The sequence below is a fragment of the Pelecanus crispus genome, chromosome 1, assembly GCF_030463565.1.
Source record: "Pelecanus crispus isolate bPelCri1 chromosome 1, bPelCri1.pri, whole genome shotgun sequence".
NCBI classification, from domain to species: domain Eukaryota; kingdom Metazoa; phylum Chordata; class Aves; order Pelecaniformes; family Pelecanidae; genus Pelecanus; species Pelecanus crispus.
The window spans coordinates 55,621,516-55,649,378 of NC_134643.1; the positions used below are offsets into that span (position 1 = coordinate 55,621,516).

A 27,863-nucleotide genomic window follows, 5' to 3' on the forward strand; every position below is an offset into this window, starting at 1 on the left:
CTGGTGAAAAGAGCAACTACATACGGTAGTGATTTTTTATCATTTCAGAAACTTTGGTCTCAGCACTGATGGAAAAATAATGGATGTGTTAGAATCAGGCCTGATGATGTGTGTGTGTGTGTGCAGGTAGAAATGCTATGTTCACATTATAGCCCCCTAATATTGCCTTATCAGTCATACCGAGATTGGAAGCAGCAATCATAAGCAACATTTTCTTTTGTGTTGAGTGAAGAGTTTCATAAGCCTAGACATAATTTCACATTCTGAAACAGCTTTCTTAAAAAAAAAAAAAAACCTGAAATTTCTGTGAAACCTGTGTTAATGAAGCATGCAGTATGGAGCATACAAAGTCAAGAAAGGCAAAAAGAATGCTTATGGATTCCCGAACTGGGAGACAAAAGGCACCGCTGAGCTCCTACTTTAACTCAGGCAACAGGGCTGCCATGTGACAGCTGTTGTTTGAACTAAGGTCTTTTGTTAGGACAACATAACTGACTTTGACTTTTACGTGACTGATTATTGAGAATAATAGCCACTGACAAATTGTTCCACTGATCACCACCACTATCACATTATAAGCACTTTTAGTATATGATATTTTCTAGAGTCCCTTTCTAGCAACCCACACATCCCCTTACATGAAAACCTAGCAACTAGAATATACTATGTTTTATTAATATTTTTAGGTACTGGACATATAGAGAGGCCCCGAATATGCAAACTGTGTTTCAGAGTTTGCACTAAGGCACTTGGAGAGCAGATCTGTAAACTCCATTTGAAGCTGCTGGAGAACTGAGTATGGAGGATGCCTCTTACCATTGGATATCTGAAATCCAATCTAAGAGATGCCCATCAGCCTTCAAGCTGAAATTCACTTTGATAAATTGGTGGCCTATTTAAGAGAGACCTGGTGCCTGCCTCTGAAACTGTGCTACCGAACAACATGCAATCAGTGCTAGAAAGGTTGACTTTTGTGATTCTGTGGTCCCTGTATGGACTACGTGTGTTCATGAATCCGCAGAGTATGCTTGGAATTCAGGATTATTCAGATCCAGTTTGAGAGATGGTGATAATGGCTTGGATCTGTATCTACAGCATCACAGCAAGCATATGATGGAGTGATTCAGCCTGCAGTTTGACGCTGAAAGACTTTAGGGCTGATCAGTGGCTATATGGTAAACTGATAATTTAAGAAGTCAGCCCACAGTGGCTAGTTTCTTAGTTTTTAATAGTTTTAATACAATTAATGAACTATAAATACAGGACAGGTCTGGTAGGTATGAAAAAATATTCATCTTCACTTTGTGTTTTTAGTTACACGGGGAATACTCACTCCCTAAAGCAGTCCTAGGGAAAAGCTGTGCAAGTTACTGTAAAAATCACATGCACAGCAGAATTATTTAAAAAATTGCTTAAAAAATAATTTTAGAAAAGACTTCTGTGTTCTATTAATCACTGGGCTATTCATAACAGCTTATTAAGATAAATGCCACTTATTACTACATAAATTCTCTTACAGTACAGTGCACTGTAGATCTCTTACTTTACTACAAAAAAAAAAAAAAAAAGAGCACCATCAAGTGGTAGATGTTGTTACAGCAGTTACAATAATGTACGTAGATAAGTTTCCTGTAGTAATAATTTTGACCCTTTCCCGATTAGAAAATTACAAAAGCATTTTTTTCCTTCAAATTACAACACATAACACGAACATGCTTAGAATTAATAGTGGTGTATCACACAAGAAATATACATATCACAATCGTAAAAGTTGAATAAAACTCTAAGAAAACCATATCGCCTAGAAAGACAACAAGGTTTTTTTTATTGAAAACCTTTAGTTACAGCAAATCACTTGTTGCCCAGGTAAAGTATATGTTCCCTGACACAGAGAATTAAGAGAATATTTTATGGGAATTAACCTTAAAGTGGGACTTAAAAAGAGACTACAAATTAAGTATTCACGCTAAGGAATTAAACATTTCTTTCAGTATTTGACCGTACAGCCCTTTTACTGAAAAGGTGGGTGGCTCTTAAAAGAGCCTTTGGGTTAAAACGGACGATCCGAGGCGCTCTACTTGGAGCTGGTGTACTTGGTGACCGCCTTGGTGCCCTCGGAGACGGCGTGCTTGGCCAGCTCGCCGGGCAGCAGGAGCCGCACGGCCGTCTGGATCTCCCGCGAGGTGATGGTGGAGCGCTTGTTGTAGTGCGCCAGGCGCGAGGCCTCGCCGGCGATGCGCTCGAAGATGTCGTTGACGAAGGAGTTCATGATGCCCATGGCCTTGGACGAGATGCCCGTGTCGGGGTGCACCTGCTTCAGCACCTTGTACACGTAGATCGAGTAGCTCTCCTTGCGGCTCTTCTTGCGCTTCTTGTCGCCCTTCTTCTGCGTCTTCGTCACCGCCTTCTTGGAGCCCTTCTTGGGCGCGGGGGCGGACTTGGCCGGCTCAGGCATCGCAGCGGACGCGCAGCTCTCACGCACCAACACACAACACAACCACGGGCTGAAAAGCAACCTGAGAGGAAGTGGCCTCACGCCACGTATTTATAGCTCTCTTATGCAAATGAGGAGGATTCCCTCTGCGTACTTTCATTGGTCATAACACAGCACGCGTCATAACTCCCCTGTAGCCGTTTTTTATTGGTCGCAATTCGATCCCCATTCTCATTGGCTGCCCAGAGGAGAACTACTTCTCAGCCTATCAGCGAAGGGGCGAGGTGGGAAAGCGAGGCTATAGCTGAGGAGTGCGGGCCGCTTGCTCCGTTCTGCTGCTGCCTGCTCCGGGAAGCGAGCGAGCGAGCGAGGATGTCGGGCCGCGGGAAGCAGGGCGGGAAGGCGCGTGCCAAGGCCAAGTCGCGCTCGTCGCGGGCCGGGCTGCAGTTCCCCGTGGGCCGCGTGCACCGGCTGCTGCGCAAGGGCAACTACGCGGAGCGGGTGGGCGCCGGCGCCCCGGTGTACCTGGCGGCCGTGCTGGAGTACCTGACGGCCGAGATCCTGGAGCTGGCGGGCAACGCGGCCCGCGACAACAAGAAGACGCGCATCATCCCGCGCCACCTGCAGCTGGCCATCCGCAACGACGAGGAGCTCAACAAGCTGCTGGGCAAGGTGACCATCGCGCAGGGCGGCGTGCTGCCCAACATCCAGGCCGTGCTGCTGCCCAAGAAGACCGACAGTCACAAGGCTAAAGCCAAGTGAACGCAACGGAGAAGCGGCAAGTTGTCTCTTCCCGAGAAGATAATCCAAAGGCTCTTTTCAGAGCCACCCACGAAATCATAAAAGAGCTCAGTTATCCGTACTATAGTTACGCTGTTTTACATGAATTACTCAACCCGTGTTTTGTCTTATTTTCTCCACGTTTATTAACAGTATTATTGGCTCGGTGATAGTAGCAACGCTTTCCGTGTTTTTGTTAACATAAAGTCGTGCCAAAATGTCCTCCCAAAGCAAGTTCTTCCTGGGACGGGATATTTTCCGTTTAGTTCTTAAGCCAGAGAATACGGGAACAGGGTATTTCGGTGAGACCTCCCCTCCCTCCCCCCTCTTCCGCGTTTTTCTTCTCCGAGAGTGGCTGAAGCGGCACCGGAGACACGAGGCGAAGGGGGGGAAGGGGCCGCGGGCCGGGCTCTCCGCTGGCCAATCCTTGGTCAGGGCGGGCTTTTTCAATACTTAAAGCTCCTTTTCTTTCTCATCGGGAACAAAAGGAATGGGAGAGCTCAGGGACTGTTTTCGAGTCAGTAAGGAAACCCTGCCCCCCCACCCCCCCAACCATACAAATCCATTTAAGGAAACACCTTAAGAGAAATAATACAATAGATTAGACATGGCTCAGTAGTAGCGTGCCTGACAATTGCATTACTTTTGTTACAAAATATATTCTTAAAAAAAAAAAGTACATCCGATTTTTATCAAATCATTACTATAAAACATTGCTTCCTGGTAGTCAAACCAATTACTCGGCAAAGATGTAAAAGTCTACACTTCCCTAAAGCCGCCGCGATATACCGTGCTCGTTAGCGCTTCATTCGGTAATCGTAGGGAGGGGGGGAAAGACAAAAAGACACAATTGACCTCTGACGACTTACGAATTACTGGATCCTTGCTGCAGGTTACTGTCGACCGCGGTGCCTCAGCTCCTTTAGGGATAGTGTGGGTGGCTCTTAAAAGAGCCGTTGGATAACGAAATATATAGAGCGGGACTCTTCTGGTATAATTTACTTCTTTTTGGGCGCCGCCTTCTTCGCCTTGGCCGCTTTGGGTTTGGCTGCCTTGGGCTTGGCTGCTTTAGGCTTCACTGCCTTTGCCTTGGCCGGGCTCTTCGCTGCTTTCTTGGGGCGGCCTGACTTGGCGGCTTTCTTGGGGCTCTTGGCTGCTTTCTTGGCCGCGGTGGCTGCCGGCTTCTTCGCTTTCTTGGGGCTCTTCTTCACCGCTGCCGCTTTCTTGGGCTTCTTAGCAGCGCTGGCGGGCTTCTTGGCCGCCGGCTTCTTGGGCTTGGCCGCGGCCGTCCGCTTCTTGGGGGCTTTTTCCTTCACTTCTCCCGGCTTCTTGTTGAGGCGGAAGGAGCCGGAGGCGCCGGTGCCCTTGGTCTGCACCAGGGTGCCCTTGCTGACCAGGCTCTTGAGCCCCAGCTTGATGCGGCTGTTGTTCTTCTCCACATCGTAGCCGCCGGCGGCCAGCGCCTTCTTGAGCGCGGCGAGGGAGAGCCCCTTGCGCTCCTTGGAGGCGGACACGGCCTTGGTGATCAGCTCGGTGACGCTGGGGCCCGCCGGCTTGCGGGCCTTGGAGCCGCCCGCCGCCTTCTTCGGCTTCTTGGCGGCGGCCTTGGCGGCGGGCGCGGGCGCATCGGGGGCGGCGGCGGGAGCGGTCTCGGACATCGCGGCGGCGTCCTCTGCGGAGCAGGCGAACACAATTGGGCTGGCGCGGGTCAGATGCTCGTATTTTTAGAGAGGAGCCGCGCGGTGATTGGTGCGTTGCAGAGCCCGCCCCGCTGCACGGCTGGGGAGCCCTTCGGTGTGCTCGATTTGTGTTTCTTTGGACTAACAAAAGTGTATTTTCCTCGGAATTTCTGCCACCAAATCGCCCCATTTCCCCGGTGAGGGAGGAGAAGAGCAGGTACTTGCGTTCGGGAGAGTTTCCAGCCGCAAACACGCGGGCTGAGTTAAAGGAGAAGCGATAAATCCCGTGTGCTGCTGCTGGAGAGACCTCTGAAGAGAGAAACTTTTGTTTTTCCTTGCAAATTAAAAATTTCCTTTTGACATAAATGTTACAGCAACGACTCAGTCTGATTCTTTAGAGGGTTTTCTTGAGATCAAAGTTGAAATCTGCCGATTTAAAGCTATTTTGACAGTTTAAATTGATTTTGAAGAGGAGGAAGTAACACAAACTCCTCTTTCAGCTCTGAATATGGATTAAGAACCGGTTCCTTTGACCATGTGTTTTACCTCCTAAAACGCTAAAGTCTAATGAAATAGTGTCTCGTACGACTTCCTATTGCACTTTTTATAGAGCCATAAGCAATTTGTAAATATCTGGAGATTTATGAACATACAGTTGTTTTATTTCATCTTCCTGGAATTTCAGTAGAAGGGAGGCAAACTTACCCTGCTACCTTGTGTTGGGTGTTTTCTTTCTTTTGTTTGTTTTCCATATGAATTTCTGTACCGATTATTAAGTAAACCAAGCAATTTGCTTTTTATGTTGCATGCCACTCTCAAGGAAACAGTCGTTTGATATCTGATGTTACAAAACTGCATCTTTGTAAAAGAAAGCAAGCTCCTAAACTTCTGGTGATATTTACTGAAATTATCTTTGTCTCTCTAGTAATTTAAGATGTGCAAGGGCTAGCGTAACAGTTTAGTAGTTATGCTCTTCTTGCCCAGACACTATTATCTTGTTATGTATTTTCTCTAATCGTAGTAGAATTTAAAAGCATATTACTGTTGGGTTTTTGGGCTTTTTTTTTTTAACACTTCTCACACAGTATGTCTATGCAAATGTTTATCTAAAGCCAATTCAGAATTCTCTTCCCACTCTAACTAAAACCCACCTAATTCTTCCTTATGCATTTCACGGCCATCACTGAAATGAGGAAATGCTTTCAGGACAAAAACTAGAGCACTTTGTGATAACCTGAGTTTTAATAAGGGGAGAGGTAGGCCATAGGTCGTTCCTGAAGAACCAGGAAGAATTCAATCAATATTGGTATCTGGTTGAAGGTGATGTAATATGCTGAACAGAACAGAGCTCTGGAATAATATTTCATGAATCTGTACCTGATTATAAACAAGCATATTATCCATTGCCTTTTGTAGTTATTTAACAATCACAAAGACTATGCTTCAGCCCTGCCCTCTGATTTCCTTTGCTATAAGCAAATATATAATGTAAACACAGAATTTAAGTAGATATTACCAACCCAATTTCAGATTGTATTAATAGGTAGTTTTAGGTAAGTGTAATTCTAGATCCACCTCATTGTTTCATTTACAGTGGCTGATTTGTGAATACTAAATATGCATGTAATATGAAAACATTTTAGTTTGCTGTAAAATTGTGTTTCAATGAATATGAAACTATGAATAAATGCAATGAAGGGAAAAATTGCAACCTCCAGCCTATAAGAAAAACATATCAGAAAAAAGGTTGCAGGAAAAGTGCACCTGAGCTCTGTAATGCTTCAACAGGAAAATAATTGAGGGAAGGGCTAATCAAATTGGGACTTTCAGGGTCTTGTTTGTGAAAGTTATGTAACATAAAATAAGGATAGAGGAATGAAATAAATTGGAGTGGATGTGGGTATATTGAAGATATACCTTCACAAATTACTAAAACTGAAGTAAAATAAATATGTATTTTTAAGCCTCTATCCTAAAAGTGTTTGTAAATCAATGAATGAGACTTTCAGTTGACTTGACTACATAGTGAAATAAAGTAGCAACATTGGGAAGAGATGACATTTAGCAGCTACCAAGACACTTCATAGCACATAGACAGAGGAAAAGCATAGACTATGAGTGACATGTCAGCAAAATTAAAACTCATGTTGCCTACTCTTGTTATTTTGAACTCATAAACATTTACTTTGGTAACCTTCACTGGAGGAGATTTAAATACTCCAGCCCTCAGTTGTGGCTTCACAGAGTGTTGATTCACATTTATTGCTGGCTGAAATTGAGGTGGCTAAAGTGGTCACCATCGCAGTTCTCTGCCTGGCTTTTCTCCCAGCAGTTGCTACCTTCTCCCCATTCCCAAGAGGGGTAGCTAATAATATGTGTAGCCATTTCTAATCTCCAACAGCTATGGTCTACTATCTTAAAATAAATTGAAGTAACTTCAGAAATTTTATGACACAGACAGAAGCTCTGATCTTTCTTTTTTAATGGCTTTGCAGAAAACACATAAAATAACTTTAGTGATGCAGAATTGCTGCTTGGAACACATGTTCTTCTCTACATGAAAGAAATACATGCAAGAACAAAATTTTGGAAAGTTAAAGTGCATTTGGCAATTTTAAAAAGAGTTTCTTCTGGAGCAAGTAGTTTAGAATGTATGGACAGATGTATTCAGGCAAAGAAAAAATGTGGTGAAGGGTTATACAAAAGGCAGGAATGGCAGTTTCACCTCCAGTGGAGCAAATGAGAAAAGGAAATAATCCTGGTCTAGGTATAGGGTATTGTAGAAAAACTTCATGAAGAAGGTGCCACATAGACTCTGACATGCAGTTTGGCTTTCCCAATGAGACTGGAGGCAGGAAAACTTCATCATTCATTAAAAGAGGAGAGTGATATCAGGATCTCCAGAGATACTTTTGGGGAGAGCATCACTGTAATGTCTACTACATCTGAATGACTTCAGTCCTTCTCACCTCATGGGCATTCCAGCAGTCCACACTGCATCACAAACCTGCATAAGATTGCAATCTGAACCCTGCAAGTCACTTCCCTGCAGATACCCAGATCTGTCCAACTTCTGCAGTTATCTATTAAGACCTCTTGGCATGAGCAAGGAGACACATGAACCACAGCCAAGGGCTGGCGCTGCATCTGAGAGCTGAGAGCTATCAAACATTCCCATCTCCAGTTTAGGACCTGCCAGTACTTGTTCCTAAGAAAATGAGCTCTGGTTTATATTTAGATATGTTTGCAATAATGAGAGGTAGCACGGTAGTTATTCTCAAGCAATTTTGTTAGGAGGCATTAGCATGAGAGCTAGCCACGCAAATGTGGCTAATGGGCTGCTCTACCTGCTGTAGGTGAGTACCGTGGTCAGTCATTCTTAGACAGCTGGAGGAAGTACAGCTGATATGCCTGTGCATCACAGCCCCTCTCCTTCCTTCAAGTGACAATTTCCAGAGAGATTTAGCAGAAGGCCTTTAGATTATGCGCCGCACTCCCGCATACACGTTCCACAGGAAAGAGGTGTAAATACTCTCTGCAACCGTGATTACACTCCTATTACAGTTACACCCATGCCTTACTTGCCCTCAGTGACTTCATCCTTCATCTGAGTTACAAATGTAGTATGTGTGATCGTGCGATCAAACCAGCCAGCACAGTTTAACAGCTTTTAACCCTTAGCTAAGCAATTTTAAAGTGGTACCTACCAAACTACAAACTCGTTGCAGCTCAGCAAACAAGTCTCTGCCTACATAATACTAATATTGCTGCTGCCGCTGTTGTTAAGACTCCTAAGTGTAATGGGGCCACACAAGGCCTTTTAAATCCAGTGTATAGCTGAGCATCTATAGTGGGCAGGACAAATAGGGTAGGGCAGCGGATGATTGTCCCTGTCGACTCAGCTTCCTGGAATGTTGCACACTCCTCCCTGTACTGTTGGTTAAAGGTTGGGGCACCTATTGTGGCCTCCCTTCATCATTGCCATGGCATGTCATTTGGCAATTGAAAACCTATAGTCCAAAACCTGGATATGTCCATAGTTAGGAGGCACTGGGAAGGATGCCCTTCCTGGGAAAGTGAAAAAAAACTCAGCAAAAATGCAGGTGACCAAAATCCTTCCCAGAATAGCTAATGAGGTAAAAAGATGTACTTTGTTCTCCACTGTATGGGAATTTGCTGGGTTAAAACACTTTTACTTTTCTCACACACAGGCAAAGATCATCACTGTCAGTCAGATATCAAAGAACAGAATTACTTATGTCTTAAAGTACTTAGGTGTTCTAAAACTAACCTAAGGCACTTGACAAACTGACTTCTGGACCACCCTGGCATACTTGGAATGTAGTCATCAACCAGCGATTGAGGACCTCAGGCCCTGAGGTCCATGAATGGTAAGCCACATTAACAGAAGCCATCAACAGAAGCTCTATCAGCCATGGCTCCCCAAAGGAATTGTCTCCTCCTGAATTGACAGTGCTTCTCTTTCACCTGTGTTTAATAGTGAATTCCACCAAGGACGGGTGCCGCTACACTGTCCTTTCAGAGCAGCCTGGCTATCAGCACTGAAGCCTGGCTGCTCGGAGTAGCGAGCAGCCCACACAGAGCAATGCTGAGCAACCCACTCTTCCTCCCCACAACACCCCGGCACTTCTGTGTGCTTTCTGCCCTCAACTTTTTCCTATTTATGTGCCAGTGCTCCCTGTGAATGCTGGTAAGAGGGAGGGAAACCATGTTTGGTACCTACAGAGGGACAAAGTGTCCTTGGGCATGTAGTGCATGCACAGCTGGTCTGCCATCCACCATCTCCCTGGCTGGTGATACCCCAGGCCCTGATGTGACAAGCTTCTGGGTACATTTGGGTTGGCAGGTAACCCATTTTTTTTCCACACAGGCAGTGATGGTGACACCCAGACACTGTGTAGGCTGGACTTCTGCCATCGATGACAGCCAAAGCACTGTGTCACACACCATATGAAGGTGCTCTTATTAAGTGATGCTGCCTTGCCAGTTTTCCTCAGAGGTGTGGGGGTGAAACAGGTACTGGCTCCAGACAAGGCTGTTTGTGCCATCTTTCTAGAGTAGGAGTATCACAAGGTAGTACTTGGGTGCCAGTAATATAGGCTGGCTGTCTTTCCACAGAAGGGAACAAAAAGGTTTTGAAGAGTTGTTCAGTGTGCAAGGGTGCTGTGCTGTAGCTTATGTTTTTTGCAGTACATGCTTTGCAGCTGTGCAGTCCATGGGCTGGTGCCAGAGCGGCACTGTCCCGGGTTAGGATGTCGTCCAGACTGCCAGGGGCACTGGAAGGGCAGGCTGGTGCCCGAATTTCCCTGCAATATACAAATGGGGCCAGTCACTCAGAACTCCTGCTATCAGACAGTTAGGAAGTCAGGAATCTGGCTTCACAGGCTCATGAGAGTATGTGTATAAAGTGTGGGCACATTCAAGAAGAATATATTTCATCTATTTTGCCTGCAACTTGCCTTGTATGATCTGGTCCCAGAAAGAAGGATTGGCTTCCATAATAAGTATATTAAGTCTAAGTCTTGGTGTTTCTGTCATAGTTTTTTTCTGGTTTGGACACTGAAAATGCAATCAAGTTTTGGTTGATTTGTGCATGAAATAAGGAGTAGAATAACAAGTTTAACTTTTGTGTGCTGTTTGAGGTTAGTAGTTTGTCACATCTTACATTTAATTGTACGGTTAACAAAACTAGCACACAAAGCCAGCACTGAGCAACTAGGAGCAGGGACCAGGCTGTGACCAGCTGTATAGAGGTGGTAAGTAAAGAGAAATCCCAAACTGCAATGAGAGGCACCTACAAGAAAGGAAACTTAATAGTCCAAATTACCCAAAGCTGCTGAGAAAAGGGCCTGCTGATCAATAAGGTAAACATTTGAGTAATTAATCTGATATTAACTGTCCAGATCTAATGCATGTTCATTTATATAAACATCTTCTGGGGAGGGGGAATAGAAAGAAAAAAGAGAAAAGATAAGAAAAGGGTTTAGGCTCAACAGTTGAACAAAAACTTAAGTGGAGGCAACGGTGTAATCTCTGCTTGTTTTATTAACTCTTTAGAAGAAAACAGGCCTTGGCATGTTGAGTGCATGGAAAGGCTTTCAAGGGTTATTGCTGTCAGTGACATCACTAGATGAGGACAGGAATGTTTGTTTGCATTTGACACTAATGAAAAGAAAAGGTTCTTATACTTGAAAACTCTTGGGTTTTAGGTTTTTCCTTTTTCATTTTACAACATGTGATTATTCTTCTAACATGGTGAATTGTCTTAGCTCTGGTTTGGGTTGTTTTTTTTTTTTTTTTCCGTCACCTGGTTATTGTCTCTTCAGTGTTGAAGGAGACACTAGCTCATGATCTATTGGGCTAGTACTGGGGACACACAAGCCCTAACTCTGGGAAAGGACAGAGGAAGAATCAGAGTGTAGTAGTACAACTTGTTTCTGCAGTTAGGAATATCAGCAGGGATCCAGAATACGGAGAAATGAATGGACAATATGAGTTGGACAGCCTTGAGATTGTGCTGCCCTTTGAATTACATTCTGGACAGACACTTATGATCATAACACTGGAAGAATTGAATAATTCACAGGAAACTTCCATCTGGGCCAATATCCCATCTGTAACAGAGGCCAGTAAAAAAGACTGTAAGAAAAATAACTGATATCTCGTCAAAATGATGCTTTAGGTCCTAGTGATTTGTAGGCTAGGGACTCACTGAGTCAGCGGGGATGTCTTTGAATTGAAGAGCTCTGAATGGATTTTTCTCCTGCGTGTTTATTGATTGCTTTCTCTGGATATAGCAGCTCTAATTTTTCATGCATTAGGATGTGGCTTTAGCATGACAAATTATAACAGGCTGAGGAACAGGTTAGGTGGGAGTGGACAAATAGGAAATGTATACTACATGGTGTGTATCCCTTTCATAGAGGAGAATCTCATTTATATACAGTTAAGTGTCCTCTGTGTGTGTTATAAAATGGTGCTGGGTAAACATGCTTTCTATGGTGTAGATGAAGTGGGACAAAGTGGCAAGCGACATAGAGAGTGAATTGAACCCCCTTTTTCTGTAGCTGAAGAGAATATATTTGAAGCAGAGGGAATGACAAATCATTTGAAAGAACAGAGAAAAAAAAATCAGGAGTCTTCAGGATCAGGCAGAGACATTGCTATATAAAATATCAGAGCTGAAAGGTACTGGGAAAGAATTACCTCACCATTATACTTTTAGATCCAATCACTCACACAGACCTTCCCTCCTGGAGTCACTCTGACTGAGGCAGAACCAAATGCCAATGTCAGCAAGACAAAGGCTTGCCAGAGTTCACAAAGGTCTCTCTGAGCCCTTCATCTTGAAAGTATCTCCTCTGTGTCTGTGTGGATAATGGTGTGTGTATTCGGCCATGATGAGCACATCTCTCCATATTGGAATTATGCTAATCTCATAGCCCCAGTGGGCCCTGAGCTAGAAAAAGGAGGACTGCAAGGATAGCCAGCAGAAATGAGGCATGGATTTAACAGTCATGATGACTGATTTTCAGAGTCCTGAAGTATTACCAAAATAACAGAGAGAAATGTCACTGGCAATGTACACTGGTAAAAGGAAAACATATTGCATGAAAGCAAGAGTATCTATGCACTCAGAATGATGTCAGGCCTTTAAAACATGGAGGTACACATGCACATAGCTGAGGTAGCCTTTTTTGTTGTGCATTTGACATGCATGACTGATTTTCATCCAGTTCGTAGCAGTGATCTAAATGGAAATATAATGCTTCTTGAACATGACCAGGATGTCTGGGACATGGTATGAAGCAACATTCCAGACACAGGATAGAAAATGAAGGGCCTTCTCGAGTTCTATGCTGAAAAAGCCCTTTGCAGAATCACCAGTGATGCTATAGACTGAGAGTCAGGCATAGCCGGCTTTGAGAAAAACATGCATGCTTCTTTCTGGTCTGAGGTGAAGGCACAGAAGTGATTTTCCTGATGCTTCACAGCATGAGCCAAATACTAGCATAGAGCCACAGGGGTGGCCTGTAAGTTCTTACATTTAGCAGCCAGTTCTCAATATTACCATTGAGCCCTTGCGATGTGACCACAGAACTACTGAGACATGGTCATCATGACCTTAAAAACGGTCACGCACCCTCTACGGCTTCGGCGGCTAAAACGTTCTGCTCCCGGACCATCTCGAGAACCCAAAGGCTCTTTTAAGAGCCTTGCGGCCCCCGCGTCCCGGAGGACGGGCGCGCTGTGCCGAGACCCGGAGAGGCAGCTGAGCGGGGACCCGCCGCCCACAGAGCCAGGCGGCCGCGGGGCTGCGCTCGGCCCACAGAGACCGAAGGTCTGTGCGCCGCCGCCCCGCCCGGGGCGGGGAAGGGGAGGCGGGGGGAGGCGCCGTGAAACGGCGCTGCAGGGGCGCCGGGACTGGGGGCGGGCGAGCGAGGCGGAGGCGGAGTCGGAGTCGGAGGCGGGGACTGGGGCGGCGAAGCCGGCGGGGCCGGGGCCGCAGCCGCGGGGAGGAGCCCGAGAGCCGCGACGGGCGAAGGCCCGGCCCCGCCCCGCCCCGGCCGGCGTGCCCGCCCCTGCTCCCAATCAGGTCGGCTCGCACCGCATAAAGGCCGCCGCGCGGGCAGCTGCGGCTCACAGCTCGGAGCAGGCAGAGACAAACGGCAGCATGTCCGGCAGAGGCAAGGGCGGGAAGGGGCTCGGCAAGGGCGGCGCCAAGCGGCACCGCAAGGTGCTGCGCGACAACATCCAGGGCATCACCAAGCCGGCCATCCGGCGCCTGGCTCGGCGCGGCGGCGTGAAGCGCATCTCGGGGCTGATCTACGAGGAGACGCGCGGCGTGCTGAAGGTCTTCCTGGAGAACGTGATCCGCGACGCCGTCACCTACACGGAGCACGCCAAGAGGAAGACGGTGACGGCCATGGACGTGGTGTACGCCCTCAAGCGCCAGGGACGCACCCTCTACGGCTTCGGCGGCTAAAGCTTTCTGCTCCCCGACCATCTCGAGAACCCAAAGGCTCTTTTAAGAGCCACCCACGTTTTCTTTAAAAGAGCTGTATTGTTTTGCTCTATTTTTTAGTAGTTGTTCTCGTATTCTGTTTTGTTTCTTCTCTAGTCTCTCCTTCTCCTTCTTCCGCCCCCCCCCCCCCCCCCCCGCGTTTGTCTTACCGTGCTGCAGCCGGACTGCTCAGCTTTGCGTTTCGGCTCCGGCTCCCCCTCCAGCGCCCTGCTGCCGCGTCATGCCCCTTCCCTGCTCTCCTGCCTTCCCTTTCCTTCCTCCCAGGAGCCGCTCTCGGAAGAGCTCGTTGGGGCGCTCCGCCCTGCAAAGCGAGCGGCATGCCGCGTGCCGGTTTGTGACTCTTCCCGAGGCATTTACCGATGCCAGGGAGTGCTGGAAAGTGCCGGGGCCTGCAGGGCGAGCCTAGTGCCTCCCTTTGGCGACTTCGTTCGGAGAAAACACGGGCCGAGGGAACGGCCCCCCTGCCCCAACAAAATGAAGGCAAGAGGCAAAACTCGGCGCTATCTCGCCAAGTGCTCCACTGCAGGGCGGCGGATCCTTCGTTTCCCCCTGCCCGCTCATGCCCGAAGGGTTCAGAAACGGCACTGACCGCACCGGGTTGGCTTGAGCCGGCGGGGCGTGGAAGGGGGCTCCTCGCTCTTGCGCGGAGGGGGGAAGGAGGGGGGGGGGGCGGAGCTGGCGGCCGCTGTCGCCGGGCCCCGTCTCCGGCGGCGAACGGGTTAAGCGCCCTCGGTCTTTTGAAAAGCCCGCTCGGGCGACGATTGGCCCCGAGCGATTCCGCGCCGCGCACAGCCCGCGCTCCGCCCCGCGGGCGCGCACCGCCAGCCTGGGAAAGCAGCGCGATGCCCGGCCCGCCCGCCCGCCCGCCGGGGCGGAGGTGCGGGACCCCCGAGGAAAACTCAGACTTCCCGGCCGCACCCGAGCTCTCCGGCACAGCCAACCGCCCCGTGGCGGCTACAGTAGGGGAGAGGGCCCCCCCCGTCCGCTAAAGAGCCGACCCTCCTCCCGCGGGAAGCGCCCGCACACCGCTCCCCCGCCGCCCGCTCAGCAGCGTCTCAAGCTCCTTCTCGACACTGTGGGTGGCTCTGAAAAGAGCCTTTGGGTTTCGCTTCTGTGCTCGGGACGATCCCCCGGGCCCGCTTTACTTGCTCTTCGCCTTGTGGCTCTCCGTCTTCTTGGGCAGCAGCACGGCCTGGATGTTGGGCAGCACGCCGCCCTGCGCGATGGTCACCTTGCCCAGCAGCTTGTTGAGCTCCTCGTCGTTGCGGATGGCCAGCTGCAGGTGGCGCGGGATGATGCGCGTCTTCTTGTTGTCGCGGGCCGCGTTGCCCGCCAGCTCCAGGATCTCGGCCGTCAGGTACTCCAGCACGGCCGCCAGGTACACCGGGGCGCCGGCGCCCACCCGCTCCGCGTAGTTGCCCTTGCGCAGCAGCCGGTGCACGCGGCCCACGGGGAACTGCAGCCCGGCCCGCGACGAGCGCGACTTGGCCTTGGCACGCGCCTTCCCGCCCTGCTTCCCGCGGCCCGACATCCTCGCTCGCTGCTGCTGCTGCTGAACTCCCACCGCCACACACAAACAGCAGGTGAGGTACCCGCGCCCTGGGGCCCGCCTTTATATCCCCTCCCTTTGCGCCGCCGGCGGCTCCTGATAGGCCCAGGCGCCGATCGGGCAACGCGCACCCAATGGCGGAGCGAATCTCGTTCTGACCAATGGCGAGGGGCGCAGCGCCCAAAGGTCTCCGCCCGCGCTCTCGGAGCGGCCAATGGCGAGGCGGAAGGGGCGGGATTCAGCGGCCGGCACCGCCCGGTCGTGGCAACGCTCGCACCCGCCGCCGCCGCCGCCGCCGCCCGGACCCGCGGGGCCGCGCCGTCCCGCGCTTGCTTGAATTTTCACTTTTTTTTTTTTTAAGCAGCCGGGTCGGCAAAGCGCGGCTTGGGAGGGAGGGCTTGAGGAGGTAGCGAGGCGGCGTGGCTGTGTCAGTGAGCGGGAGTAAAGGCGGGGGGGGGGGGAGTTGGGGATATTCACGGGATAGAGGAAAGGCGGTACACCTCCGCCCGTTGTTTCACGCTGGGTCTTTCCCCCGCGGGAAGATTTCGCCCCTTTCCAACACCAGCTCACCTCAAAGCTTTCCGACCTTCCAAAACATACATGCATACCCTTCCTTGCATCGGAAAACCGCCACAGCTCGCTCCTTTCTGTCCCGCCCTCCCCGCTCCCCAAACGCACAGGCGAGCGATGCACTCAAACCGCCTCTGCGCCCGCCTGCCTCACTGCGTGCAACGCTTCGCTTACCGCATTTGATTTCTGTACTCATACTCTAGTCCGCATTTCCTTAGTACAGTTGATGTATTCTTGGAGTATTAATATAGCCTAAAAGTGGTGGATCTTTTTCATTCTTTGATGCAGATCATGTTTTCTAATATCCTGTTTTTAAGTATTCTTTTCAATGTTTTTTTTTTTCTAATTGCCATCATTTTTCACTTCTTCTCTCTTTTTCATATTGTCAATGTTTCTGTCACGTATTTTCACGTGTTTAAATAAAAATTCCTATATCTTTAGGAGTAATTTTATGTTTACTAACTCTGCATGGAAATACCCATTTTAAATAGGGGGAACTTCACCGTGAATAGAAAAAAATATTTTTCTTCTTAAAAAAGGAAGCCTTAATAATTAACTCACACAATGTCTAAAAAATTTTAAAATCAGTACTATATAAAGGGACTCCGGAAATCGTAAAAAAAATATAGTGATAAAAGAATGGCTTTTTCAGGCGGCACACCGTAGACAGCAAGAACAAAGAAGTACAAGGGGAGGCGGGTACCTGCGACTGGCGGGATTTTTTAAACTTTGAATCCACCAATGAGGCTCACCATCCTCCCATCCGCCTATCAGAGAAGGGACTGGTGCTATATATACTCCCTGGTTACAGGCAGTAACTTGTCAGTGCTCCTCGCCGTTGTTAGCTGCCTTTTTCGCTTGAGAGCGATGGCGCGCACGAAGCAGACGGCGCGTAAGTCGACGGGCGGGAAGGCGCCCCGCAAGCAGCTGGCCACCAAGGCGGCCCGCAAGAGCGCGCCGGCCACGGGCGGCGTGAAGAAGCCGCACCGGTACCGGCCCGGCACGGTGGCGCTGCGCGAGATCCGGCGCTACCAGAAGTCGACGGAGCTGCTGATCCGCAAGCTGCCCTTCCAGCGGCTGGTGCGGGAGATCGCGCAGGACTTCAAGACCGACCTGCGCTTCCAGAGCTCGGCCGTGATGGCGCTGCAGGAGGCGAGCGAGGCCTACCTGGTGGGGCTCTTCGAGGACACCAACCTCTGCGCCATCCACGCCAAGCGCGTCACCATCATGCCCAAGGACATCCAGCTGGCCCGCCGCATCCGCGGTGAACGTGCGTAAACGGTTACAGCATTACCATGGATTTTGAAAAAATATTTTAACCAACAAAAAGGCTCTTTTAAGAGCCACTCCATACACAATAAAAAGAGCTGTGACACTACTGCGTTGAGGTTTTGGGTTTTTTTGCTAATTATGCTCTACAAACTTTTCTTAAAATTCGCTTTATTGAAACTAAGATTTCTATATCAGGCAAATGCGGTAAGCGAAGCGTTGCACGCAGTGAGGCAGGTTTGAGTGCATCGCTCGCCTGTGCGCTTGGGAAGGGAGGGGGTTACAGAAAGGAGCGAGCTGTGGCGGTTTTCCGATGCAAGGAAGGGTATGCATGTATGTTTTGGAAGGTCGGAAAGCTTTGAGGTGAGCTGGTGTTGGAAAGGGGCGAAATCTTCCCGCGGGGGAAAGACCCAGCGTGAAACAACGGGCGGAGGTGTACCGCCTTTCCTCTATCCCGTGAATATCCCCAACTCCCCCCCCCCCCCGCCTTTACTCCCGCTCACTGACACAGCCACGCCGCCTCGCTACCTCCTCAAGCCCTCCCTCCCAAGCCGCGCTTTGCCGACCCGGCTGCTTAAAAAAAAAAAAAAGTGAAAATTCAAGCAAGCGCGGGACGGCGCGGCCCCGCGGGTCCGGGCGGCGGCGGCGGCGGCGGCGGGTGCGAGCGTTGCCACGACCGGGCGGTGCCGGCCGCTGAATCCCGCCCCTTCCGCCTCGCCATTGGCCGCTCCGAGAGCGCGGGCGGAGACCTTTGGGCGCTGCGCCCCTCGCCATTGGTCAGAACGAGATTCGCTCCGCCATTGGGTGCGCGTTGCCCGATCGGCGCCTGGGCCTATCAGGAGCCGCCGGCGGCGCAAAGGGAGGGGATATAAAGGCGGGCCCCAGGGCGCGGGTACCTCACCTGCTGTTTGTGTGTGGCGGTGGGAGTTCAGCAGCAGCAGCAGCGAGCGAGGATGTCGGGCCGCGGGAAGCAGGGCGGGAAGGCGCGTGCCAAGGCCAAGTCGCGCTCGTCGCGGGCCGGGCTGCAGTTCCCCGTGGGCCGCGTGCACCGGCTGCTGCGCAAGGGCAACTACGCGGAGCGGGTGGGCGCCGGCGCCCCGGTGTACCTGGCGGCCGTGCTGGAGTACCTGACGGCCGAGATCCTGGAGCTGGCGGGCAACGCGGCCCGCGACAACAAGAAGACGCGCATCATCCCGCGCCACCTGCAGCTGGCCATCCGCAACGACGAGGAGCTCAACAAGCTGCTGGGCAAGGTGACCATCGCGCAGGGCGGCGTGCTGCCCAACATCCAGGCCGTGCTGCTGCCCAAGAAGACGGAGAGCCACAAGGCGAAGAGCAAGTAAAGCGGGCCCGGGGGATCGTCCCGAGCACAGAAGCGAAACCCAAAGGCTCTTTTCAGAGCCACCCACAGTGTCGAGAAGGAGCTTGAGACGCTGCTGAGCGGGCGGCAGGGGAGCGGTGTGCGGGCGCTTCCCGCGGGAGGAGGGTCGGCTCTTTAGCGGACGGGGGGGGGCCTCTCCCCTACTGTAGCCGCCGCGGGGCGGTTGGCTGTGCCGGAGAGCTCGGGTGCGGCCGGGAAGTCTGAGTTTTCCTCGGGGGTCCCGCACCTCCGCCCCGGCGGGCGGGCGGGCGGGCCGGGCATCGCGCTGCTTTCCCAGGCTGGCGGTGCGCGCCCGCGGGGCGGAGCGCGGGCTGTGCGCGGCGCGGAATCGCTCGGGGCCAATCGTCGCCCGAGCGGGCTTTTCAAAAGACCGAGGGCGCTTAACCCGTTCGCCGCCGGAGACGGGGCCCGGCGACAGCGGCCGCCAGCTCCGCCCCCCCCCCCTCCTTCCCCCCTCCGCGCAAGAGCGAGGAGCCCCCTTCCACGCCCCGCCGGCTCAAGCCAACCCGGTGCGGTCAGTGCCGTTTCTGAACCCTTCGGGCATGAGCGGGCAGGGGGGAAACGAAGGATCCGCCGCCCTGCAGTGGAGCACTTGGCGAGATAGCGCCGAGTTTTGCCTCTTGCCTTCATTTTGTTGGGGCAGGGGGGCCGTTCCCTCGGCCCGTGTTTTCTCCGAACGAAGTCGCCAAAGGGAGGCACTAGGCTCGCCCTGCAGGCCCCGGCACTTTCCAGCACTCCCTGGCATCGGTAAATGCCTCGGGAAGAGTCACAAACCGGCACGCGGCACGCCGCTCGCTTTGCAGGGCGGAGCGCCCCAACGAGCTCTTCCGAGAGCGGCTCCCAGGAGGAAGGAAAGGGAAGGCAGGAGAGCGGGGAAGGGGCATGACGCGGCAGGGGGGCGCTGGAGGGGGAACCAGAGCCGAAAACGCAAAGCTGAGCAGTCCGGCTGCAGCACGGTAAGACAAACGCGGGGGGGGGGGGGGGGGGGGGGGGGGGGGGGGGGGGGCGGAAGAAGGAGAAGGAGAGACTAGAGAAGAAACAAAACAGAATACGAGAACAACTACAAAAAATGGAGCAAAACAATACAGCTCTTTTAAAGAAAACGTGGGGTGGCTCTTAAAAGAGCCTTTGGGTTCTCGAGATGGTCGGGGAGCAGAAAGCTTTAGCCGCCGAAGCCGTAGAGGGTGCGTCCCTGGCGCTTGAGGGCGTACACCACGTCCATGGCCGTCACCGTCTTCCTCTTGGCGTGCTCCGTGTAGGTGACGGCGTCGCGGATCACGTTCTCCAGGAAGACCTTCAGCACGCCGCGCGTCTCCTCGTAGATCAGCCCCGAGATGCGCTTCACGCCGCCGCGCCGAGCCAGGCGCCGGATGGCCGGCTTGGTGATGCCCTGGATGTTGTCGCGCAGCACCTTGCGGTGCCGCTTGGCGCCGCCCTTGCCGAGCCCCTTCCCGCCCTTGCCTCTGCCGGACATGCTGCCGTTTGTCTCTGCCTGCTCCGAGCTGTGAGCCGCAGCTGCCCGCGCGGCGGCCTTTATGCGGTGCGAGCCGACCTGATTGGGAGCAGGGGCGGGCACGCCGGCCGGGGCGGGGCGGGGCCGGGCCTTCGCCCGTCGCGGCTCTCGGGCTCCTCCCCGCGGCTGCGGCCCCGGCCCCGCCGGCTTCGCCGCCCCAGTCCCCGCCTCCGACTCCGACTCCGCCTCCGCCTCCGCCTCGCTCGCCCGCCCCCAGTCCCGGCGCCCCTGCAGCGCCGTTTCACGGCGCCTCCCCCCGCCTCCCCTTCCCCGCCCCGGGCGGGGCGGCGGCGCACAGACCTTCGGTCTCTGTGGGCCGAGCGCAGCCCCGCGGCCGCCTGGCTCTGTGGGCGGCGGGTCCCCGCTCAGCTGCCTCTCCGGGTCTCGGCACAGCGCGCCCGTCCTCCGGGACGCGGGGGCCGCAAGGCTCTTAAAAGAGCCTTTGGGTTCTCGAGATGGTCCGGGAGCAGAACGTTTTAGCCGCCGAAGCCGTAGAGGGTGCGTGACCGTTGCGGCCCCCGGGTGCCTTTCGAGCATGTTGGTGCTGTGCTCGCCCGGGACAGCGGTGGTGGAAAGGGTTGCGACCTGCATTGCTTAACGTCGTGGGTCTTATTCTCTCCTGCCATCTGCTGGGCATCAATTCGTTTTGTTCAAACTTTTTCTTAATACTTCTTCGACAAGTTGACCTAAGTTTTAGGAGCATCTATTGGGCTTTCAATTCTTGTTGCTCTTTTTAACGGTGTTTTCATGAATATTTTGAATGTTACTGTATTGCTATGCGTGCAGCACCTCATATTTGTCTTCTGCATATCAATATTTGTGTAAAACTTACCCTACTGCTGAGAGTGCTAATTATTTCCAAGAATGGACACAGATCTTATGGTTTGGTTTGGTTTTCCTTTGTACATGGTACTAAATCCTTGAACTCTCAATCTCTAGTTCTTTTGATGCTGGGTACTGTATACAGGGAATGAACATGACTGCTTTATAAGCTACCTGAAACAGGTAGAATTTGCAGTCAATATGATTGTCAGAAACAATACATCGATTTTATTTTCCTTTCTCCCATTTACCTTTTTTAGCCATGGTTTTGGGGCCTACATATGCCCCAGAACTCTTTTAGACAGCTTTCCATATGAAAAGAAATATATATTGCCTAGAAAATAATGGCCAGTTGTTAAGAATTTATAAAACAGTAGGCTAACTATAGCAAATATGGTATTAAATATCCGTGAAAATTCTGAAAGCACTTCTTACAGTTTTTCTCAATTCTCTTCCCTGTTCTTTTAGGTTACCTCCATTCAAGTTGTTCCTACAATTTTCTTCTTAGGTTCTTACCTTCATAAATCATCAGCCTAGAGACATAGTTTTGGGTTTGGTTCTTGGTTTTTCTTTTATTTTTCAGAAAATCAGCATAAAAATATTTTTATGCGGCTGATTTTCTGATTTATACCTTACAAACATAAAGTTGACCTCTTTATATTTCATCAGTGAGGACCAGCATTGAAGATGTGAAATATGAGCATGTCAGCTGTAAACTGAATTTCAAAATAACTCCCATCTCCAGCAAACAGTAGAAATCACTTTGAAAGGGCTGTCCTGGCCTTTCTTCCTGTATATGCCCCTAAACACTTTCAAATATGCGGAGCCTTAGAAAGCAATGTTTCACACGTGTTGTATATGACACTTTCCTGAATAACATTTCCACTCAGTTATGACTCACTTGATTATCTTCCCCCACTCTCTCTACTTCAGAACATGCTGAAGAATTCACCTGGTAATCTCCTTATATGTGCAAGGTTTAAAATCTTCACAAAATAACAAATCAGCAGGATTTAGGCTGCTGGGACACAGTGTCCCCTGAATTTTGGGGGTTTCGGTGCGTATTCCAGGCACCAAAAACTGAGTGAAAGCTCACTTGACTGCTTTACCTTGATGTTTCACTGTCAGTTTGCAGCCATTAGGTTGTAGGTAAATCGTTCTCTTGTGTTATGTAAATGCTCAGTTAAAAGGTTCATCACCGTGATATTAAGGATGAGAGGAGCTTCAAGAATTAGAGGAGGAATGTAAGTCTCTTTTAGCAGAAGAGGCAATCAACACTTTATGTTAGCATAATAGAAAGTGAAAGGAAAAAAAAGTCCCAAAGTATATACTTATGTTACAAATTCTTTTTTTTTTTTTATGTTAAAAATACAGTATTGATTTAATAGGCTTTGAAGCAGGCAGAGAGACATTCCTTTCAGTGTAGAAATATCTAGAGATTGGTCTAAAGTAGCTCTTAGAGCTTGGGCTGTTACACAGCAATAGGAATTAAACTAACTGGTATCAATGGAGGTGGGGAACTCCACGAACTATTCTTGTGACATGGAGGAAAAGAAAAAAAAAAATTCCAAGTGCATTAGGACTTTTGCAAACATCCTTGACTTCCCTCACTACTATACCAAAATGTTATCTGCTTGTGCCACATTTGGAGTTTCCAAAGGGCAATAAGTGCCAGTTGCTTGTAGGCAAGAAGGCCCCGTTCACATCCTAACCCTGCAATTTGGGAAGGAGCTCTAATACGGTTTTTGAGAAACACTGTAGGTCACCTCATTCCTCAATCAGCTTTGGGAATCTGTAACCTGGAAAATTATTCTTTCTAGCCCATACTTATTATTAGATCTATACTGTCAGCTAAGTGTAAATTGTTCTTTCTTATCATTCTCATCCTTGTGCCACTGAGCCAGCAACATCTGTTAGGTCTAATGCTGTGTCAGAAACTTCTCTTGCTCCATATGAGAGAAAAAGAAAAATGAAAAGTTCCAATCCATTGGAGCTTCTGCATGCTGAGCAGCAGGGTTTATGTCTCCTCAAGTGTGCTAGTGTACAAAGGCTGGAAGATAAAGAAGTAGTTTAATCTGTATTTGAATGGTGTTTCTGTGATATAAAAAATGTTTCCATTTCCTGCCAATGAGGCCTGTTGTGTTGTATGAAAAAAATATGATTTTGAGATGTCTTTCAAATGTTGAATAAAAATTCTTCTGAACATTTCGTAGCGCATATCTTACCATGAGCTATGGCCTATAGCTAGAAACTTGTCAGAAGAATAAAAAAGATCTCTCTACAACCAAGCCAAGAGCCTTGCCATTGTGGAAGCCAAAATTCATGGTGAAGAAATTGACTGCTCTTCATTTGTGCATGGTGGTAATGAAAATATTGCATCAACATTTATTATAGGACATTTTTATTTTCCTAGTAATTTAGGAAAATAAATGTCAGCAGGTACAGAGGAAAACAATGGGAGCCTATAACTCTTTTAAGCAGAAGGGAGCAGGGATTCATGATTCACTGAACATTAGAACACCCGTGCTTGGTGTCAGCTTTGAAAGAGGACATTAAAACACAGGGCAACAATCATTTGCTACTACCTACCCCGTTCTTCCTTGAAATAGGAGCAAGGGTAGATGTCCAGTTTCAGTAAGCTGTCTACATAAAGTAGAAATGATCCAAAGCAGATGTGGGGGTTTGATGCAGAATCTGAACCAGACACATTCTCCTGTCAATGGTTCATTTTTTTCCTAGTAACCTCTTAAAGAAATTCTGTGTAGAATCTGTCCATAGGCCTGTGCTAATTCGTTGAAGTGTTTATTTCAAAAGTACAAGTGTTTCTTTCAAAAGAAAATAACAACATTTTAGTAAAATATTTCAGTATTTTACTGACAGTTGTTGATTCTAAAAATGAAGGAAAGGTGGATGCAGTGGCAATACCCAAACACAACTTCTGCCTGAAGAAATAGTGGAATATCAAAGCCTGGGGAAGCCTTCTTGCTGTACCTATATAAATTCACCAAGTTCCTGTATTGAGCACATGCTCTCTGTTTTGAGTCATATTCTACAGTGAAAAATTAAATTTTAGTCTACAGTGGCTGAGAAATTAAAATCCACCTACTCGATTACAATCCAAATACTTGGATAGTTCTAGGATATTATGCTTGAATATCCAAAAGCAGAATCAAACTGAACAAAAGAGTCAGAGGGAGGCAAATGATCTGTAAATTGCTTCAACACTCAGGTCTGCCCTTCCTGTCTTCTGGTTTGTGCCAACCTTTGATTTGACCTACTTTGTAGGGGAGACCATAATGTTTTTTTCTTAAGAAAACACACAGCCTGATACTGCCAATCCATGTTTTCTTCATCACAAATGTCTCACATAGTGGATGGGGATAATCTCTGATGTACAGAAATGTATCTTACATGGAGCAATGATGGGCTTGAGAGATCAGAATCAAATTTCTAAACACTTCCAGGTTTCCAAGTCAGTCAAGAAACAATCATGACAATGAAAGCAAAAAAGTGAATGTTCTGTTTCTAATTCCAGGAATCTCAGAGTCCCTTTCTGCCTTAAGGAATTTGAAAGAAATAAAAAGATTACTAGGGATCTTTCAAAGACTGGTAAGGATGACAATATTCCTCGTTGTACAAGTCCAGAGAACTGACAGAAATCTATCATTAAACGTGAATAGCTTGAAACAAACAGACCACTTATATAGAGATATCAGTGGACTAGAGAGTTACAAAATATTAGCTCCACTGCCTCCGGAAGGACTTGAAATCTCCGTTCTTTGTTACCATGGGGTCACTACTAGTAGTTTAGAAAAAATCTCCTCTGAATATCAGCAGTTCTGATACAGTACTCAGTCATGTCACTGAGGACCTTAATCCTCCCCCATTACAGGAAATAACCATCAGATAAAATGGGCAATAAAATTCGTTTCAAAAGTCTCTGTTTAATCAGCACACAATGCACAGTTCTGCAGTCTCACACTTTGCAGTTCTGTCATGCTCGTTATCGCAGCCAGATCACCCAAAACACATATTTACCTTCGTTTTACAGGTTGAAATGCGTTCGCTGGGAGACCACACAAAGCTGTATTTCTTCCCACATTTCACCTCCAAGCAGAGGAAAAATACCGGCGTGTTACATTACTAGTATAATTCTAGTCCTTGCTTTGATTGTAGCCCTTTAACATTTTCAGTTAAGCACGCGTACTCAGAAAAGAATATAATATTTCTCGAATATTCTCGATATTTCAAGTCAGCGTATTTTTATATTTTCACAGTCCCAGGCAGCGGGAACTCTACGTTCTACGGTCATTTCATTCACCCCGTTACACTTTCTTTTAGCCCTGAATAGATCTGCTCACCCGTTTTTAAGAGCTGATGATAGCCTGGTACTACTGTATGAAACACAATATTATCGCAGGCAGGCTGTTAACAGTTTCGTGTTAAAAATAAAGCAACATGCCATTGAAAATGAGGGAAGAAAGTGAGACTTCATCCATTGTTTGGAATATGGAGCTGCCACTGATCCGGGGAAGGAACCCTCTTGAAAAGGTGTAAATTCTTGTCTTATTTCTGAATGGAGCAAAGCGGTGAATCACCAAATGCTGTTATCAAAGCAAAATACTTACAGCATCAACATGCATTCATTAGAATACTCAGTTTTGCATAATAAAGTGTCCTGACTACGGAACATACCCTCAAAGGACCGCATTTCCAGCTTTAACTCCCCGTCCAGTTTAAATTCCATTACACCCCAGCTTCTATTTCGCAATCAATTTTAATAGATCGCGATGGAAAGACAAGTACTTTTTACAAGTTTTAAGACTAAAAACGGTATCTTGCAACTGCAACTTTCTGAATCCTGAACCTCACAAACGAAATCGACGGCGTTACGGTTACTTTGAAGGTGCAATGACAGAAAACATCAGCCTTCAAGGGGCACGTCGGTGTTTTGTTCCACTGACATACCTGGGCAGGCGTAAAGTAACACCGGCTTTCAAACACGCTGCTAAAGCCCAAACGTCTCCCCAAAAGGCATTAGCTAAGGCTCCGGGGTCGCTGAAGGGACACTGAGGGGGATCGTGTGATTTCGGAGGGAAGCGGCTCGGCCGAGGGAGCCGGCTCTGCATCCGCGTCCGGGACCATGGGGAGAAGCTGTGTTACTTGCTCGGCTTTAATATTAATTTACTCGGAGGCCAGCGGTTCAAAGCACTCTGTTTTTTGTCCTGCTCTGCACAGGACCTTCTAAAGCACAGGATTTCACGCCGGCTGGGTCCATTTAGCTGATGGCATTACTTTAATTTAAAAGATAAATCGAAAGTTTCTCTCTCCCGAGGTCTCTGCAGCTCCACGCCGCGGAGTTTCTGGGGCCGCTTTTCCCTCATTTCTGCTCCTTCCAACGGGAAACTCGGTTAGCTGGTAGGACAGACGCCCCCCTCCCGGCCGGAGAGGAAACGGGGGGCATCGGCAGTACATTTCGGGAGGAAAAAGCCCTTTTTGGACCGGGAAGAAACACAACGGGCGCGGCGGCGGGGCGGGGAGGAGCGCACCAATCAGCGCGCGCCGCGCCGCTATAAAAGGGGCGGTGGCGGCAGCGCCGCTTTTGTTCGCCCCGGGTCCGCAGGAGCCGCCATGTCCGAGACCGCTCCCGTCGCCGCGCCCGACGTCGCCGCCGCCGCTCCGGCTCCGGCCAAGGCTACGGCCGCCAAGAAGCCGAAGAAGGCGGCGGGCGGCTCCAAAGCCCGCAAGCCGGCGGGCCCCAGCGTCACCGAGCTGATCACCAAGGCCGTGTCCGCCTCCAAGGAGCGCAAGGGGCTCTCCCTCGCCGCGCTCAAGAAGGCGCTGGCCGCCGGCGGCTACGATGTGGAAAAGAGCAATAGCCGCATCAAGCTGGGACTCAAGAGCCTGGTCAGCAAGGGCACCCTGGTGCAGACCAAGGGCACCGGCGCCTCCGGCTCCTTCCGCCTCAACAAGAAGCCGGGAGAAGTGAAGGAAAAAGCCCCCAAGAAGCGGGCAGCCGCGGCCAAGCCCAAGAAGCCGGCGGCCAAGAAGCCCGCCAGCGCCGCCAAGAAGCCCAAGAAGGCGGTGACAGCAAAGAAGAGCCCCAAGAAAGCGAAGAAGCCGGCAGCCACCGCGGCCAAGAAAGCGGCCAAGAGCCCCAAGAAGGCGCCTAAGGCTGCCAAGCCCAAAAAGGCGGTGGCAGCAGCGAAGAGCCCGGCCAAGGCGAAGGCGGTGAAGCCCAAGGCAGCCAAGCCCAAAACGGCCAAGGCGAAGAAGGCAGCGCCCAAGAAGAAATAAATGATCCTGAAAAAATCCCGTCTGCCTTGCAGATAAACCCAACGGCTCTTTTAAGAGCCACCCAAGCTTTCCTAAAAAGAGCTGAAACACTTTTTTTTTTTTACGTTTCTTGTTTGTGTGTGTGTGTGTGCGCGCGATTTTAACTGCCCTTCTTCGGCACTGCTCTTGTTTCATTAAGGTCCATCCGATAACAGCACAAACTTCCGCGCTCTTCTCCGTAGGTGCCGGGCAGCACCGCAGCAGCGTTCACCGCCGTACAGCTCATTTCTGCACACCCCCGCGGGGGTGGGTGCAAATAGCTTCCCGTGAGCCGCAGGAAATCGGTGCGAGTCCAAAGTCCCGGTGGAATTTGGGTACCGCTCACGGCACCCCGGCTCTTGGGGGGGGGGGGTGGCGGGGTGCTGGGGCTCCCCGCAGTCTTTCCGATCAGCCGGGGGACGAAGACCCGCGCTCGGAAGCGCTGCCGCCCGCCCCCCGGAGCTCTACCCCTTTCGAAAAGCCCGCGCTGCCCAGAGATTGGCCG

The 27,863-nt window shown here is 50.0% G+C and overlaps 9 protein-coding genes across 9 annotated transcripts; 5 read left to right on the plus strand and 4 right to left on the minus strand.

Annotated features, from left to right (window-relative positions):
* Positions 1-1,965: 1,965 nt before the first annotated feature.
* Positions 1,966-2,506, minus strand: LOC104025797 (histone H2B 1/2/3/4/6). Its single transcript, XM_009484646.2, has one exon. The coding sequence runs from the start codon at positions 2,453-2,455 to the stop codon at positions 2,075-2,077; it is 381 nt and encodes a 126-aa protein (XP_009482921.1). The 5' UTR covers positions 2,456-2,506; the 3' UTR covers positions 1,966-2,074.
* A 300-nt stretch (positions 2,507-2,806) lies between these two features.
* LOC142597277 (histone H2A-IV) lies at positions 2,807-3,301 on the plus strand. The gene has a single exon (XM_075728262.1). The coding sequence runs from the start codon at positions 2,807-2,809 to the stop codon at positions 3,194-3,196; it is 390 nt and encodes a 129-aa protein (XP_075584377.1). The 3' UTR covers positions 3,197-3,301.
* Positions 3,302-3,372: 71 nt separating this feature from the next.
* On the minus strand, positions 3,373-4,872 carry LOC142597275 (histone H1.03). Its single transcript, XM_075728250.1, has 2 exons — positions 4,084-4,872; positions 3,373-3,685 (listed from the first exon to the last, which is right to left on the minus strand). The coding sequence occupies exon 1, from the start codon at positions 4,870-4,872 to the stop codon at positions 4,213-4,215; it is 660 nt and encodes a 219-aa protein (XP_075584365.1). The 3' UTR covers positions 3,373-3,685; positions 4,084-4,212.
* An 8,716-nt stretch (positions 4,873-13,588) lies between these two features.
* LOC142596572 (histone H4) lies at positions 13,589-13,989 on the plus strand. The gene has a single exon (XM_075725757.1). It carries the CDS (start codon positions 13,589-13,591, stop codon positions 13,898-13,900), a length of 312 nt encoding a protein of 103 aa, XP_075581872.1. The 3' UTR covers positions 13,901-13,989.
* A 973-nt stretch (positions 13,990-14,962) lies between these two features.
* On the minus strand, positions 14,963-15,470 carry LOC142594318 (histone H2A type 2-C). Its single transcript, XM_075716946.1, has one exon. It carries the CDS (start codon positions 15,468-15,470, stop codon positions 15,081-15,083), a length of 390 nt encoding a protein of 129 aa, XP_075573061.1. The 3' UTR covers positions 14,963-15,080.
* A 1,455-nt stretch (positions 15,471-16,925) lies between these two features.
* Positions 16,926-17,336, plus strand: LOC142594935 (histone H3). Its single transcript, XM_075721443.1, has one exon. The coding sequence runs from the start codon at positions 16,926-16,928 to the stop codon at positions 17,334-17,336; it is 411 nt and encodes a 136-aa protein (XP_075577558.1).
* Positions 17,337-18,280: 944 nt separating this feature from the next.
* LOC142594334 (histone H2A type 2-C) lies at positions 18,281-18,758 on the plus strand. The gene has a single exon (XM_075717057.1). It carries the CDS (start codon positions 18,281-18,283, stop codon positions 18,668-18,670), a length of 390 nt encoding a protein of 129 aa, XP_075573172.1. The 3' UTR covers positions 18,671-18,758.
* A 1,066-nt stretch (positions 18,759-19,824) lies between these two features.
* On the minus strand, positions 19,825-20,182 carry LOC142596596 (histone H4). Its single transcript, XM_075725812.1, has one exon. The coding sequence runs from the start codon at positions 20,180-20,182 to the stop codon at positions 19,871-19,873; it is 312 nt and encodes a 103-aa protein (XP_075581927.1). The 3' UTR covers positions 19,825-19,870.
* A 6,492-nt stretch (positions 20,183-26,674) lies between these two features.
* Positions 26,675-27,340, plus strand: LOC142593000 (histone H1.01-like). Its single transcript, XM_075706013.1, has one exon. The coding sequence runs from the start codon at positions 26,675-26,677 to the stop codon at positions 27,338-27,340; it is 666 nt and encodes a 221-aa protein (XP_075562128.1).
* The last annotated feature ends 523 nt before the right edge of the window (positions 27,341-27,863 follow it).

What these genes read in the sequence shown, in the direction of transcription:
- LOC142597277 (XM_075728262.1), top strand. Translation starts at nt 2,807, where the DNA reads ATGTCGGGCCGCGGGAAGCAGGGCGGGAAGGCGCGTGCCAAGGCCAAG.
- LOC142594334 (XM_075717057.1), top strand. Translation starts at nt 18,281, where the DNA reads ATGTCGGGCCGCGGGAAGCAGGGCGGGAAGGCGCGTGCCAAGGCCAAG.
- LOC104025797 (XM_009484646.2), bottom strand. Translation starts at nt 2,455, where the DNA reads ATGCCTGAGCCGGCCAAGTCCGCCCCCGCGCCCAAGAAGGGCTCCAAG.
- LOC142597275 (XM_075728250.1), bottom strand. Translation starts at nt 4,872, where the DNA reads ATGTCCGAGACCGCTCCCGCCGCCGCCCCCGATGCGCCCGCGCCCGCC.
- LOC142596596 (XM_075725812.1), bottom strand. Translation starts at nt 20,182, where the DNA reads ATGTCCGGCAGAGGCAAGGGCGGGAAGGGGCTCGGCAAGGGCGGCGCC.
- LOC142594935 (XM_075721443.1), top strand. Translation starts at nt 16,926, where the DNA reads ATGGCGCGCACGAAGCAGACGGCGCGTAAGTCGACGGGCGGGAAGGCG.
- LOC142593000 (XM_075706013.1), top strand. Translation starts at nt 26,675, where the DNA reads ATGTCCGAGACCGCTCCCGTCGCCGCGCCCGACGTCGCCGCCGCCGCT.
- LOC142596572 (XM_075725757.1), top strand. Translation starts at nt 13,589, where the DNA reads ATGTCCGGCAGAGGCAAGGGCGGGAAGGGGCTCGGCAAGGGCGGCGCC.
- LOC142594318 (XM_075716946.1), bottom strand. Translation starts at nt 15,470, where the DNA reads ATGTCGGGCCGCGGGAAGCAGGGCGGGAAGGCGCGTGCCAAGGCCAAG.